At 40.3% G+C, this 15,459-nt stretch overlaps 1 protein-coding gene across 1 annotated transcript in view; it reads left to right on the forward strand.

Annotated features, from left to right (window-relative positions):
• Window positions 1-15,459, forward strand: part of gli3 (GLI family zinc finger 3) — a 119,217-nt gene that overhangs the window by 27,112 nt on the left and 76,646 nt on the right. The window contains exon 3 of the mRNA XM_057322795.1: window positions 12,125-12,370. Within this exon, the coding sequence (XP_057178778.1) occupies window positions 12,125-12,370 (246 nt within the window). The remainder of the gene's footprint in view (window positions 1-12,124; window positions 12,371-15,459) is intronic.

Genomic DNA, 15,459 nt, shown 5'->3' on the forward strand with positions numbered 1-15,459 from the left:
GGTGTTATTAAAAGTATACTGTTGGTACATACCTAGCAGATTTATTTCAAAAACCAAACAGAAAAAGAGGTTAAAATATCTAATTTAAAGACATTAATGGCTGGAATACACTACAAGACCTTTAAAATCTGAACAGATTTTTTAAAAACAAGACATCATACACTTGAAGACTTTTTGAAAGTTTTAGATAGAAACACACTAACTGATCAAATCTGCAGACTGGCACAGACTTTCTGCAACAAGTCCAGACTGAAAATCTGAACAAAAGTCTTGTAGTGTATTTTAGCCTTAAGATGTCTGTTTCGATTCCAAAGTTGTAAAAAACAAAGTAAAACATGTGGATTTCAACCTGTATGGTCATTTTGCCAGTGCTTATTGACTGGTTTGCAAACAATATAGATATTTATGAGCACCGTTTTGTGTATGCACACACATGCACATTTCTGAAAGTGTGCACAGAGAAATTGATAAGAGGATTTGAAATTTTATATCAAGTATCCAATTCCTAACCTTTCTATTACGATTCCAGAATTGGAATTGATTTTCGATTCCTAACCTTATCTGTAGATGTCCACTGTAGTGACCTCTATGCGTGAAAGGGTTAACGAGAGTATGTTGTATTAAAATAGGACTAAATGAGAGGATTCTGTACAAACAGCTGGAGCAAAACAAATGTTTTCTTTCACCTCAGACTCTTAAGCAGGAGTGTGTTAACAACCCAAAGCACATTTCTACCGGATTATGACATGCATGATTACTCCAGTTAAAAACGCCTGACTATATCAGGATAATCTTTAGCAGGTGTTATCGTCTTTGACTGGAATGAACTCACAAAATTAATAAAAATACCAATATCTAGTGTTACAAACCCATTCCTCTTCACAGAGCTCATTCATGAAGAACTCAATGCAATTTTACACGTGCAAGATGACTTTATTAGTCACATATGGAGCCGGTTGAACAGATCAACACCAATTTTAGTGTCACGTGGCTTTTTTGGGGTTGTCATGCTTTTGTAATGGTTTCAGACTTGTGGTTTGGAATCCTGATTGTCGTGTTATTTTTTACGAGGTTTGGCTTGTATGTTGGAATTCTGATTGTCACGGTGGCTTGAGAAAGGGGCTGTATGTCTGAACGGGGCAGCTGAGAAACTGTAAGCATCAACAGCTGCACCATCAAAGGGCTACAGTGTGTTACACGGTTTCACCTAAAGCCGTCTGTTTTCACACCAAAGCTCAGACATTCGTCTGAACTACACGCAACACTTCATTTTCCGACCGTTATATTTTTTTGTGAGCACAACACTGTTTGTGTGTTTTTGTTGAAAACCATTTTTTTCTTTAGTCACACTCACATTTCAAGTAAAATAACATTTTAGCAAAATTAGAACAACTGTCATTCATAAAACATTACCATTTTAATATATTTTTCTACGTTTCCTCAAAAGAAATCTTTTATACCAAATAACTAACCTCAATGTAGACAAATTAAACACAATTATACTTTCAAGTATGAAGTTAACCTATGCTTTGCTTAACAGATTTGTTATCACTATAGTAGAACAAGATTAAGATGAACTACAGGACAAAACTAACTAACTCGTTCTGTCTTGTTCACCAGTTGAGCCGTTAGGTCTGAAATCTACGCTTCTCAATAACTAGCATAAGGGGACACCTCTCCACTTTGTGGAGCGCCATTTCGCCGTCATTGATAAAGTGCTTAGTGGCGAACAAATTAATGAATTTGGCCTGACTGAGAACGGCTTTCTCGTCGGATGGGGGACGGAGCGAGCGAAGAGCGGGGGTGGATGCAGGGGTAATCCCGTTCCGGCTAAATGGCTGATCCTTCTCATTCCTCAGATATCAAATGTCAGAAGTTAAATTAGCCTGCTAGCCTCTGATAGGAGTTAACATGCTTTTAAATGTGAGGAGAGGGGAAGGGGCAAGAGAATTCCAGCCCCTGTGGGACGGCAAGCAGGTGCCTTTGAACTGTCTAATTATCCCGCTCCTGTTAACTGTCTTAATAAGGCCTCTGCTATCCCAGTCTCAGTAGCTTGAATGCATTTTCCCACAATGCAGCGGTGCAGAGCAAAAAGAGTTACAAAGGATTTACCACAAGCCAATGATTGATATTTTAAGTTAAACACAGCTATTTTTAACACAGCCACAAATACCACTCTGAACTACCAGCTGCCTACCATTACAAAACCATTACAAAATTCCTTATTCCAATAAGATTTAATGGTGTTTTTTGGTTGCCATGTTATGTAAATAAAAATATATAACACACCAATAATGATTTTGTTAAGGAATGACGTGTTTAAAATTCTCAGTTTTATACAAATGTGCAACAGGAATCTGTTTTACCAGTTCAAGTTTTTATGAAAATGGTCTGAACTGAGTGTGAATTTGGCTTCCTGATTTGTGGTGGGTTGGTCATCTGGGAGCCTCAGGCTTGGACCTGGTCTGTGTGTTGAGTGAGTGGAGGGATATGTTAACGGTCAGACACAGTGGAAACTGGCATACGCAGGCTTAACGGGTCATTTGTCTTAGTCCACCCAGGGCAGGCCAACATCTCAGTGCCAGTTCCTCTATAAACCAGAGAAAACATTTCTTCAGCATATGATTTCTCATAAAAAGCAAAAAACCCCAAACAAATTACATCTAGGATATTTTGTTTCAATGGATCGTAGTCAAGGAAAATGACATATTTAATTTGACAAACAAAAATGAGTCATAAAGTTCAAAGTCTGATTTTGACAACCCATACGCTACAGTTTCTTTTGTGAAAAAAAACTGCCTTTCCATATTTTGTCTCACAGAAATATATACATTTTATGAGGTGGCTAATCCGTATGAATTGCACAAAAATGTTCAATTAGTAGGAACAAACAGTGATGAAGCCCCCCCTAAACTGAAGTTTATTTATCAAGTGCTTTTTACAATGTTGCATTGTTTCAAAGGCAAGCAGCTTTACATAAAAAAAGAAGGAAGGAAAGTTTAGTGTAAGCCAACAGGGCATTGGTGGCAAGGAACCAAAACTCCAATGATGAATAAATGTAGAAAATACTTTGAGAGAAACCAGTCTCAGCCGGGAGGGCCAGTTCTCCTCTGACACATTACAGCTGCAGTCAGTGACTTTTGAATAGGGTTGGGTATCGTTTTAATTTTAGTGATTGTGATTGCGATTCTGCTTATCGAATCCGGTTCTTATCGGTTCTCTATTCCGATATTTTTTGGGGAGAGAAAAAATTGCAAATACCTAAAAAAAAAGGTTTTTCCTTTTATTCTTGCCACATTTTGGCTATAATATAACCAGTAGGCTAACTTTTAAATAATAACAACACTTCCATTAAGGAATAATCGGAAGCAATTACAAACCCAAACTATTTAAGTATAACACAAAAATACAACATAAGAAGTGTTTAAATTCAATTGAAGCAAATGTTTGAGGTACAAATGTATTGCATGTGGCAATGTTATCATCTTTTTTCACAAAGTTAAAGCTTTTGAACGTTTGCTGCGGTCAGTCAAAGTGCTGATTGTAATGAACTGCGCGTGTGCGTAATGAGATACTGTAAGGTCCTTGTCGCAGGTGAGGTCCTCCTGGCAGACAGATACAACTGTAAAACGCTTACTGCCATTCGCGAGATTTGGAACCGGTTCTCTATACTTAACCCTACTTTTGAGTAAAAGATGCTGAGTAAATGTTTATGATTAACAGGGAGTAAATACGTTGTAAGTACATTTGTCAAATTTAACAGGGACAGCCTATTAGTAGTAATTTATTGAATTTACATTTGTTAAAAGTGTTTAGGTATGCTTTTGTTGATTTTGTGATCAATATCAGACAACAGAGGATTGTTTAGGCAGGGATAGTAATAGTGGCTTTACCGTCACTGACACGGAAGCAAAAAATACTGAAACGTATTAATGAATTAATGAAATGTAATACGAATTATAGAGATTTTTACCAGTGTGTGTGTGTGTGTAGTTTTTTTAATATGCAGATATTTATATTGTTCTGTTTCTACTTTCATTTCTTGTATGGTAGTGAAAACAAGATGACATACATATTTTGAATGTTACAAGATACAGTACACATGTGGTGTTTCTGAAGCTCCTTTAACCCTGTAGAGCAAACGCAATTTGAAAGTATTATGACCTTATGCATGGGCATAACAATTTTAATGCACTAAAAAAACTACTTTGAGTACCTTACCTGGATGTAGCCCATAAATAGCAGCACCAATCACGCTCCATTATGTCCTCTGATCAAGGCCTTGGAATGGCCAGTCAAATGCTTTGGCGGAGTTTGATGCGAGTATGGGCGCTACATCAGCAACTGCAGAGAAAAGCTAAACTCTGAATAGCCCAAATGTACCATTGTCCCCCCTCTGATAGCACTCCCGGCTCCACAGCCGGCGCACACTTTCTCCAGCACAATCATGGGCTTTTGATGGAATGCGTCTGAGTGTTACAGACCGGCCTCTCAGAATGCTACGGCTACACCCAGAAGGCCGTGGGGGAGGAGAGATGAAGTTCCTGGAGAGCTTTCAAGCTTTACTGTGACACTGATTTGAGGTGAACATGGGGAGAAGGTCTTGGTTTGTCTTTGATTCTTGCATCCCAGCATCCCTCCGCTGCTGGGAAGGGAATCAGAGACGTCCAGCATTCACCGGGTCTCCGTAGACGCCTGTCGGCATGATGTGTTGCACGGGAGCCGTTCCTTCAGCTGGGACATGTGCATGGCAAGCAAATTGAGTTGTGTGGAAGCTTTTTTTTGCAAATTTGCAAAGAGACTTTTGAAGTAGAGAAGTTACTGAGGTTGTTTGTAGAAATGAAAGCGTCGTTGCACAGTCGAGAATATTAAGGGAAGGTTTGAGCATCACTAAATGTTAAAACATGTTAAAAATGTTTGTTTGTATCTAATCTTACTTTGAGAGCCATGATGCGGTGATCATTTTTATTTTAATGTATTTTCAAACTCTTGAAACCTGTATTATGTGGATACAAACATTCTGTATTTTTTATTTAAGCTGTGCTTAGAGATCACATGACTACCTTTTTTTTGTAAAATGTTTGTTTGTATGTGCATTTTTTGTCTCTGAGGTACTTACTTTTGGGTCAAATGACAGCCATTAGTCTTACAAAAAAAATGTGTCCCAACTAACCATTATTATTTATTTATTTAATATATTCTATAATGAAGTCTTTTATACAGTATATCAATAAAGAATATACTGACATAGTGTATAACTGTACTGTACAGCCATTAAAAAAAATTGCCAAATGGATTTTAATGTTTAGAAAAATAAGAATATAGATTAATACAGAAAATACATAAGAATGTGCTTTTTATAAGTACAGTATGTATGTGTTTTAAGAAACAAAAACAAATCTGATCTTTTGCTTTGTTTTCACCTGTGTATTCTATAACCCGTTACTGCTCCAGTGTATCATCGATTATTGACATCCACAATGGGAAGTTGAACCCATCTTTAGAGCTGTGTTGGCTCGGTATTAAACCTCTCCTGGTGGGGGTTAAAGGATAAGTCTTTGAGAACCTCTTTCCTTCTTACTGCATAGGGAGCCAAAAGAATATCCCACACACTTCTAGTAATCCCGTTGCTCTCATCTTGCTACCTAGATGGAGAAACTCTGTCTTTTTCTCTCTCTCTCTTGTTCGCCCTTTCACACTCTCCATGGGTCTTTAGCACAGGTGCCGCCGCGCCCACGAATCAGGCAAGCCATTTGGAGAGGTGGAGTTATTATTTGCGTGCCAAGCTCAGGAATATCTGCATCCTCTTTGCATTGTTGATTGTCGAGACTACAGCCTCTCCTACAAGTTGATTTGCAAGAGAAAGAAAATAAACGGGGAAATTGAGGGAGAGATTACTTCACAGGAGGAGGTGCGTTTTTGAAGAAATGTTTTGTTGTTCTCCACGAGCTTCCTCTCTCTTCGTTGCTGCTCCACACACATCAGCTCCACCACAAAAAAGTTCCCCAGATATGCCAGCCTCTACTATTAGCAACAAACCCTTCAAAGCATCTGCAGGTGGAGGTTCAGTTCTAACCTTTTGCTTTTTTCTTCACAAAGCCCTCAACCTCACCGCAAACAATGCGCAACACCCTGCAACTCTGACGCAAATGGCCTCTGCGCTACCCTGCTGCATGTTGACTGGTGTGAACCAGCCTCTCAGCAGCGGGAGAGCCCGTACGACTTTGAGCGGGGTGAGATGTGATTGGCAGATGTCGAAGAGAGGGCAGAGAGCTGGAGGGAAAGTGTAAGAGGTCTCCGTTTTAGAGTTCACCTCCAGACTCAGCCTTAACTGTTGAGGCAACTGTCCTGTTGTTAGAAACGCCCATCACTGGTCACAAGAACAACGTTTTGCATTTACAGAAGAGAGATAGCAGTTTAGCTTTTTTTGGAACAGCATAGTATTGTAAGGGGTCATTTAGATTTGAACTAAAACATGATGTTTTAATGGCTGAATATGCAAATTTTGAAACGGGTTCAAAGTGCATGTATTTTAAAACAAAGCTGTTATCGTCTTGGTGTAAAGTAAGAAAGCGAAAATCCGTGAAAACAGCGACATTATGCTGCTGAAGATGCTTATTAACGTTTCTCTAGCTACACGTAGATACATCATTTACATCTGCCAAATTCTACACATATACACTGACAAAGCGTTAAATTTGAACAATTTTAAAAGTTTATTGATGTCATCCTAATTGAGATCACTTTTACGTTTTAGTCACAGATAAATGCTGATCTGATCGTATATAGCGGGCTTTTAGGTGTCTGGTAATATGTGGTTGACCCCCATGGCCATGTATTGAGCCCTTTTTATATCTGGGCTGTGTACTTTTATTGAAATCGCTGGGTTTCATGACCTGTCAGTGACTCGTAAAGTTCTGTTCCTTTCCAAAGAAAGTGTAAGGGAATGTTTTTGCAGACTTCGAAAGCAGTGTTTACAATTCAAGCCCAAAAATATGAAAAAGGGGGGTAGAGATGGCAGAGAGAGAGAGAGGGCAGAAAAGGGCCGAGAGATTGTCAGAGGAAAAAATGTACATTTGGGCCGAAAGAGAGAAGCCCGTATCAAGACTTGGAGAAAGCGAGTGAAAGACCAAGAGACACAGAAAGAACAGGAGAGAGAGAGAGCTGGTCAGAAAAGGGGAGAAATGAAGCCAAGCTGCCGAGTCTATTCCTGTAGAACTGAGAGCGGGTGAAATACTAGAGTCTGGGCCGTGCGCCTCTGATCAGGGCGGCAGTGAGCACAATTACCTTCTTTTCAAATCCTTCAGTGACACCACAGGAGAAAGGAGGACTTTGAAACTTGAAAGGCAGGGTGCTCGCTTTCAAACCTCAAACGCGAGCAGGAAAGGGCTCTGAAATTTGTTCAGTGCTCCCCATCCACCATTAGCTTGTTTCTTCCTCTTGCCTCCAGGCATTTAAGCGATTTTTGAAAAGATGTTAAGAAATTCAATCACTACAGAGAGAGAGAGTGAGAGAGAGAGAGAGAGAGAGAGAGGGCGTGCAATCATTCTTACTTTCTTTTTTGCTGTTTTTTTGGTGGAGTGTGCTTCCCCCTGGTCCGCAGAGAACGAGCTCGCTGTTTTTGTGTCGGGGTGAATAGACCAGTGAATCTGCGGAGCAATGGTGGAGCCAAAGACGCAAAAGGAATAAAAGAATGCTGTGGAAAAAAACGAGAGAAAATAAAAGAGAAGGGTTGATGGTCAGGGTCCGTGGAAATCCTTCTCATCTGCCTCCTGACATGTGTAATCTCAACATCAGAGCCCCGCTGAGCCCAGAGTGCAGTAGCACACTCACCTTCATCTGAAAGTCTAGGGAAACTTTTGAACTCCGCTCGGAAATCATTTTACTAAATGAATAAATAAAAGGTAAATATCTAAATGAAAATTGTTAGAGATAGAAGGTCTGATTTCTTGTCCTGTAGGGGAAGCATCATGAATGTGATCTCTTTAATTTCTTAATCATTTCTCCTAGACAGCAAGAAGATTGAGGGCATATGAAACTTTTGTACGTTCACCCAAAAATCTAAATTCTGTCATCATTTAATCGCCCTTATGTCGTTCAAAACCTGTAAGTTTCTCTTTCTTATGTGGAATACAAAAGAAGATATTTTGAGAAAGGTTTTGTGTCAATACAATGGAAGTCAATGGGTGCCAATGTTGTTTGGTTAACAGCATTCATCAAAATATCTTCTTTTGTGTTCTGCAGATGAAAGAACAAATGCAATTTAACAGATTGTGAATGACACAACGGTAAATAAATAATACAATTATTTTCATTTTTGGTTTGACCTTTAAAGTGCACTTCTTGTGACGAAGACCCAAGTTTGTGTCTCCTTTTGACATTCAAATCAGATCTCAATAATATCTCAAACCATTTAGAGATTTATAAAGATACTGGGTTTTCTGGTCTTTGTGGTCCAGGCTGCCCTGCTTTGCTGATTTTAGATGGATTTTGGACACTTATCAACTGGTCTGACTGCGAGACCAGCTAAGACCAGCAAACCCAATATCTTTGCAGACTGGTGTTCTCAACAGTGCTATGCTATAAAGAGTTTTTACTCTTTAAGTCCATCATTTGCTGTATGTCAACAAATGTCTATTTTAGGTTTATTAATGTTCATTAAGAAATAAAAAAACGTAACATCTAATACATTAGGAAATCTGCAGCGCTTTAAAGGGGTTTCATCTCAGAGCAATAAAACTTCAGCGCTAGAAATAAAATTGCTAAACGAGAGTACAATAATGAGGAGATAAAGCGGTAGAGAAGAGGAAGAGAGCTGGAAGGCGAGAGAGAGACATTTTCAGATATGTTCATCTCAGCTCTGTTTGCTGGACGGATCGAGAGGCTGTTGACCTTCTGTCGCTGAGTGTTTGCACAACCATTAAAAGCGATGTTGGGCTAAATGATGAACCCTGTGAAGTACAATACATGTCAATTACTGTTATATTAACCTCTCTCTCTTTCTCGCTGTAGGGAAAGCGATTGGTGGCAATTGTGAACTATAGTGACTGTACAGGCTGAAATAATTCTAGTCTTGTGAAGATTTGAAGTGAGCCTTGACGCCGAGTAAAGAGCGAATGAGAGCAAAAATGAGCTTCTGACTTATTATGAGCTTGTAATTGCGGCCTAACTGCGTTAATGTCATAATAATGCATAGTTAGGCTCATAGCCCCAAGTGTCGGGCTCAGACTGGTGGAACTGGGCGGCATTACTCAGCTGTAGTGGTCATCATAGTGCTTAGTGCTTACACTAATAGGACTTTGATGAAAGACCCTTTAGATGATTAAAGACAATAAGCTGGGGAGTCTGAGGAGGTTTGTACCAGAGAACTGTAGGAGTGTTCATCTATCCCTGAATAAATTCAGACTCACCTTACTGTTATTTTACCCCCCCCCATTCACCTGTATTACATTGAATCTTAAATTTGTTAAGATGTTATTTGGTACTTCAAATGCAATAAGCTTCAGTTTCATTTTAATGTTTTGATTCCTGAAAAAAATACTGAAATACTTTGAAAGCATTGTAACTCAGTTTGGATAAAAGCATCTTCCAAATGCATGAATGTAAATGTATTCCATTGAACACCGATTTGCTATTTGAGGTGAATTTGCAGTTACTTCATACCATTTTAAACACCATTTACGATGCATTAACAAATATTTCAACATAATAGGTCAGAAACGCTTGCTTAAAATGACGATTGTCATGTGACCTGTTTGCGCGCAATACGTTCGCTCTCTTTAAACAGACCTGCTCCGTAGCATCCGTGTCTGAGGCTGGTAACAAGATGATACTGAAATCCCTTTATGTTAATATTGTGGTTTTGTGGGAGCAGCCCTATTAATCCCGCTTTAACTGTATAAATGCTATTATTCCCTCAATACGATCACTGGCTGTGCAGTATAGGATTAAAGACTTATAACGTAACTGATGCTGTCATTTTTCATGGGCCGAGGAACCGCGAATGCGTTCGTGAAGCGTATTCCATGGTTTTTAATCCACGCGGTTTTAATTGGTTTTTCCTAGCAGGGGCTAAGCGGTAACCTTAGCTGCAACGCTACGGGACCTTGTCGCCGACTCCGTGACTCCACGCCAGAGTTTGAGAGCGATTTTAAAACAGCCAAGCGCCGGAGCAGCGCTCATCAGGCGACGGCAAGCTGCTGAACTCCGCCAAACCGGAGGAGGCTTACAGTTGGAGCTTAATGACCTGAGTCACAACCGCTCTCGTGCGCCAGAAAAACAAGCTCCGTTCCGCCAGTGCCTGCTGGTTCCATTCATTCCGTCAGAGCGGCTCTTACAGGCTTTCCCAAGGCCTGTGCTCTTTCTACTTTGCCAGTCGTATGGTCTCGTATGGTCTACAAAATGCAGAAAAATGTTTTGGTTAAGGGTTTTCAGAGCGCAGAAGCTGTCTGCAGAAGCTTGTGGCAGCCACAAAATATCGGTGAGGTTTAAATGACTTCATTGCTGACCTCATTGAGCCCTCCACAGCTGCAGTAATGAACTCCTCAAGGTTAAAAAGCATTCAATGATGTACAGAAGTGAAAGGCCGAGTTGACGATTTTTCCAGAGTGCTGAATTATGGAGTGCTTCGTTGCTCCACTTTTATTCTAGGCTCAGAGGTCACGACCCGATCGGGGTCATATAATGGGTCATGTGTCTTCAACAGAGATCAAGCGCTAAACCCGTAAAACCCTGAAAAGCCCTGTAAACTCGCTTCTCTCTGCCCCATTTTAGACCGCTGGAGACTCCGTCCCTGTGGGGTACAAGTCCAACTCTGCCCGCCAGAACAGATTACTTACAGACAGAGAAATACAGAGAGTACATCTGTGTGTGTAGGAGAGAGGCAGAAACAGTGTTAAAAGACTGGTAGAGAAAGAGAGAGAACAGGCGGATAGCTTGTGGGCGTTGATACTACCCATGAGGCCATTTAATGGGCAGTTTGGAATGCAGGGGAAAGACTCAGCTGCCCTCTCTATGGAATTCTGTGTCTTTGAAAAAAGAAAAAGAGAGAAAGAGAGAGAGAGAGAGAGCAAGCTTGTGGGAAATCCTTGCCTGACTGTGATGTTGAATGTTGGCCTGTTTTATTTCACAGACTGTGGCAAGCAGAGACGCAGAGACACTCGCTCACCGTTGTGTGAAGCGGTGAACCTGCACGTTTGTCTAGATGAGGCCGAGCCCTGGAGGCTTTAAACACAAAACCCATAAAGAGCTCCCTAAAGCAAACGTTAGCAGTAACACTGCCTTCCTGCACTACCCAAAGACTTCTTAGCGTGACCGGGCTTGTTCCACTTATTTATCGCCTCTGTCTGTGGCTCTACCCGTGGATGTCTCTGTGTGTGCGTGTCTGTAGGTTTGTGCGAACATGCCTTGTGAAAATTCCTATTGGATTGCTAGATATAAGGCATGTTTGGAATAATCATGTCTGGTGTTAAAGAGACAGTTCACCAAAAAATGTTTTTTTATCATTTAAAAAAGGTTTCAAACCTTTCTTAATGTTTTTCGTCTGCAGAACACAAAAGAAGATATTTTGAAGAATGTTGGTAACCAAACAACATTGGCATCCATTGACTTCTATTGTATGAACACAAAACTATATTTCTTCTGTATCCCAAAAAAAGAAATTAATATAGAGGTTTTGAATAATACTAAGGTGAATAAATGAGAACAGAATTTTTATTTTGGGTGAATTGTCCCTTTTGCTATGACAAACACCAGCTCTATTCCAAAATTGTTGAAACTCATTTATGTTGACACAATTGATACAATAATGTTATGTTTACATCAAATATATTTTTTGGAATTGTTCTAGTTAGCTATGCACTTACAAATTGTCCTTGGTGCCCATGTGGGCAACAATATATTCTTCTGTATATAACGTTTACATGTGCTCTCGTGTAAATTTGTTGTTTTGAACAATCTATGTCTGTTTTATTTTTATTGAAAGCTAAAATTTCAATGCAATGGCTTTCTATTCTATTCTATTCTATTCAATATTCTAGTCTAGTCTAGTCTAGTCCTTTTCAGTTCTTTCTCTCTTCTGAACCTCCATAATTAAAACAAATGTGTTCTCTTTCTTCTCGTTTAGAGGAAGACAGTTCAGGTTCCCCATATCATCGTGAGAGACGAAACGCTATCAGCGGTCAGACCTCAGTTTTGGGAACATCGGCAGGGAAACTGAGCGAGGAACCGTCCACCTCTACAGAAGAACGCCCCTCGCTGGTTAAGAAAGAACTTCACAGCTCTCTGCCCCACCTGGCGGACCACACCCTGCCCTACCGGGGGACTCTATTCACCATGGACCCACGCAACGGTTATCTGGACCCTCATTACAGTGAGTTACTTCTTACCCCCACAATAGAAAGTTGTGTTCTTTTGTCACATCTGGAAAAAACAACCTTTTAACACAATTTAACAGAATTGTTTTATTTTTAAAGAAAATGTTTATTTGAAACACAAGCTCAAAAAAGATCTTCAGATGTAACTTGAAGTCTTGTTTAATGTTTACAATCCCCAAAGAACATATATCATGTCAGCAACGTTTCAATAATGTTAGTCACATGAACTTTCCCCTCAGGTCTCTATAGACCTTACAGATAATACAAATAATACAGATGTTAATGCGTGACAGTCAAGGACGAACATTAATTGCAGTACTAGAAGGATAACTTTTTCCCTTCTCTGAGGCGAAAGCTAAAGCTGTTAATAGATTGATTGAGCCTGACAGTTGACTAGCTGCCCTTTTTTCTCATTCGCTCTCGCTTGCCTTTTCGTTTTTTTCAGAGGTGAAGTTAGTATGGGGGGACGTTCTTCCCCGCTCCCTAATTCCCTCATTAGGGGCCGAAAGTAAGCACACAACTCCAGTCTCGCTTATCAACGGCGTGATCAAAGCGCAGCTCAGAGGAGAGCAGTCAACTCATCTCGCCTTGTTCTTTTCCATATTCTCCCTTTCTCCTTTTTTTCCACGACCCACCAGACTCACCCGTCGCTTCGGCGATAATCACGAGAGACTCTGAGCATGAGAGAATACGTGAATGGACAGCGTAGAGTGAAATAGAGAAATTAAGAGCGATAGAGACAGATGAGGCTAGTCAAAGCCTTTTAAAAGGTTAATTTTGTGGACCACCATTGGCTGGACATCGACCGTGGACGAGAATTCGATGCGATGGCTTGTTTAGTTTTTAAATTGGCTTTGAATTGGGTTTGACGGTGGGGTTTTAATCTGTCGCATTTACCGAAATGCCCTTTCACGTAAAACCATTTACTGTATCACTACTTATTTTGTGATCTTTATTAGTAGATCTTGAGTGCTTTGTTGCTGTTGTTTTGGTCCGTTTGTCTTAATACACAAAGGTCAACTACAGTCTGACCAATCGAACTCTTCATGTCGACTAATAAAGATCTGACCAGCTCAGCAAATCTGAAAGTGAGAGACTGAGGGAAAGAGAGTTGTAATAGGGTTGGTCAGGGTCAGAAATCCAGCACAAGGGGGAGATTAATTTAGAGGATTGTTTTGGGTTTATTATAATTTAAACTTTATCAAAAGCATTTGTGGCATAACATAATTTAGTCCCTCGTCCCTCAGCTATTTATAAAAGCAAAAATAGTTTTTTCCAAAATGTTTTAGCAAGGCATACATATGTGATAGAACCGCTTACTGGCCTTGTCTTTGTAAAGTTACAGTGTATAATCTTTCAACTTTGTGGTCATTCGTTGAACCCTGAACATTCCTTAACATGATTCATAGAGATGAATCGAACTAAAATATAGAAACCGCTGCCATAAAGAGAAAAGATTGAATAAGAGCGAATGAATCAAGCCAAGAAAGAACAAAAGTGAAAAAAGGGGTGTTCCGGGTGGCTGAAGCCCGTAGGGGTAGGCTGGGGTGGGGGAGCAGGCGAAAGGGTGGTAGGGGTCATAGGTCAGGTGGAAAAGGCAGAGACTGAATCAGAGGGGTTCAAAACCAGCAGGAGAAGTCAAAGGGGCCTCTTAGTCTCGGAAGGGTCCATTCTCTCCGCATGGAGGATCAGGGTGGCGATGAAGTGAAAGCTGATGATTGAATGAATGCTGTAAGGAGTCTGAGGCTCCTCGTGTGGCTTTCACCAGGAAGAAACTCTTGCTTGAGAGATGTGTCTCAGATGTAGCCTCGGGCAGGGTGAAACTTGTTTCAAAGTCTTTTTTAAATAATTTATTATTTTAATCCTTAAGTATAAACAATAATGAAAGCGATGCTTCATTTACCAAGCAAAATATATTTTTTGCATATTTTGCAAAGACAACCAACTCATGTTCTTCCACAAAAATAGTATACAATGAGGATTAGAGGCACGACGTTCGCTCCTCACCAGAGGGGGTTATGAGAGGCCAGGACCCTTTAACTAACCCTCTAGAGCCCCATCACCCCTCAGCCATTAAAAACACACTGGCGCCACTCACTCACTTCCACGGGCTTTGAGGTGTGAAAAACCTTGACCCCCATACGCACACACACGCATGCGACAGAGCCCCCCTGCCTTTCTCTTCCCCTTTGGAGATCCATCAGCTCGTAAATGCGTCCCAGGTGTGTGCCGGTGTAAGTGTGATCCGCGCGCGCACAAGTACGTGATGGAAAGCGAGTCGGGATCTTTGTGCTGTGTATGCACTAGTGGAGGGAGGTGTTAGACGAGGCAGGTAAAGTGTGATTACTCTTCCCGCTGGCGCGTGTCAGGGCCTAATGCACCTAAATGAGCCTCCACCTGCCGCCTCTGCACACCTGGTCGCCGCGGCAACACACAGCGGGGCACCGTGGGAGTGGGTGTCAGGAGTGGGGAAGCCAAGTTGTAGGAAAGAAAAATCACAATAGAGGTGTTGTTAATGTCTCAATTGTTTCTCCTAGAGAGTTTAGATGGACAGCAAATTATAGGACCTTTTACTGAATTCTCGTGCTTGTTAGATTTGTTTTTTGTCTTTTATCTTTTACTGTACAGATATATCAGCAATTTGGTGTTTATAGCTGTGGTAAAAATGAAGAGACCATTCCAAATTTAAATTCAATCAGCATGTATAGATGTATTGTGGCCATTCTTGTCCAGTATCTGTTGAATTTCAACAAAATCAACACTAATGTTAAAGAGTGACAAGACACATGAAAACTGTGATATAAATCAAGGTTATCACATACATTTTTTTTTAACTATTCTTAAATACACATACAGATATTCCTGTTGTATTGCTTAAAAGCGAATATGAACTTATTGTCTTTGCGGTATTTGAGGTCTGTTATTTTGACCTGTTTTCCAGTTTTCCTTTCATGCAAATCATTGCAAATAGAAACAACATTTTTATTTGAAATTTGGGAGAAATATTGTTAGTATTTAACAGAATGAAACAAAAATGGTCATTTTACCTAAACACATACCTATAAATAGTAAATTCAGAAAAACT

This window comes from Triplophysa rosa, linkage group LG23, assembly GCF_024868665.1.
Source record: "Triplophysa rosa linkage group LG23, Trosa_1v2, whole genome shotgun sequence".
Taxonomy (NCBI): Eukaryota; Metazoa; Chordata; class Actinopteri; order Cypriniformes; family Nemacheilidae; genus Triplophysa; species Triplophysa rosa.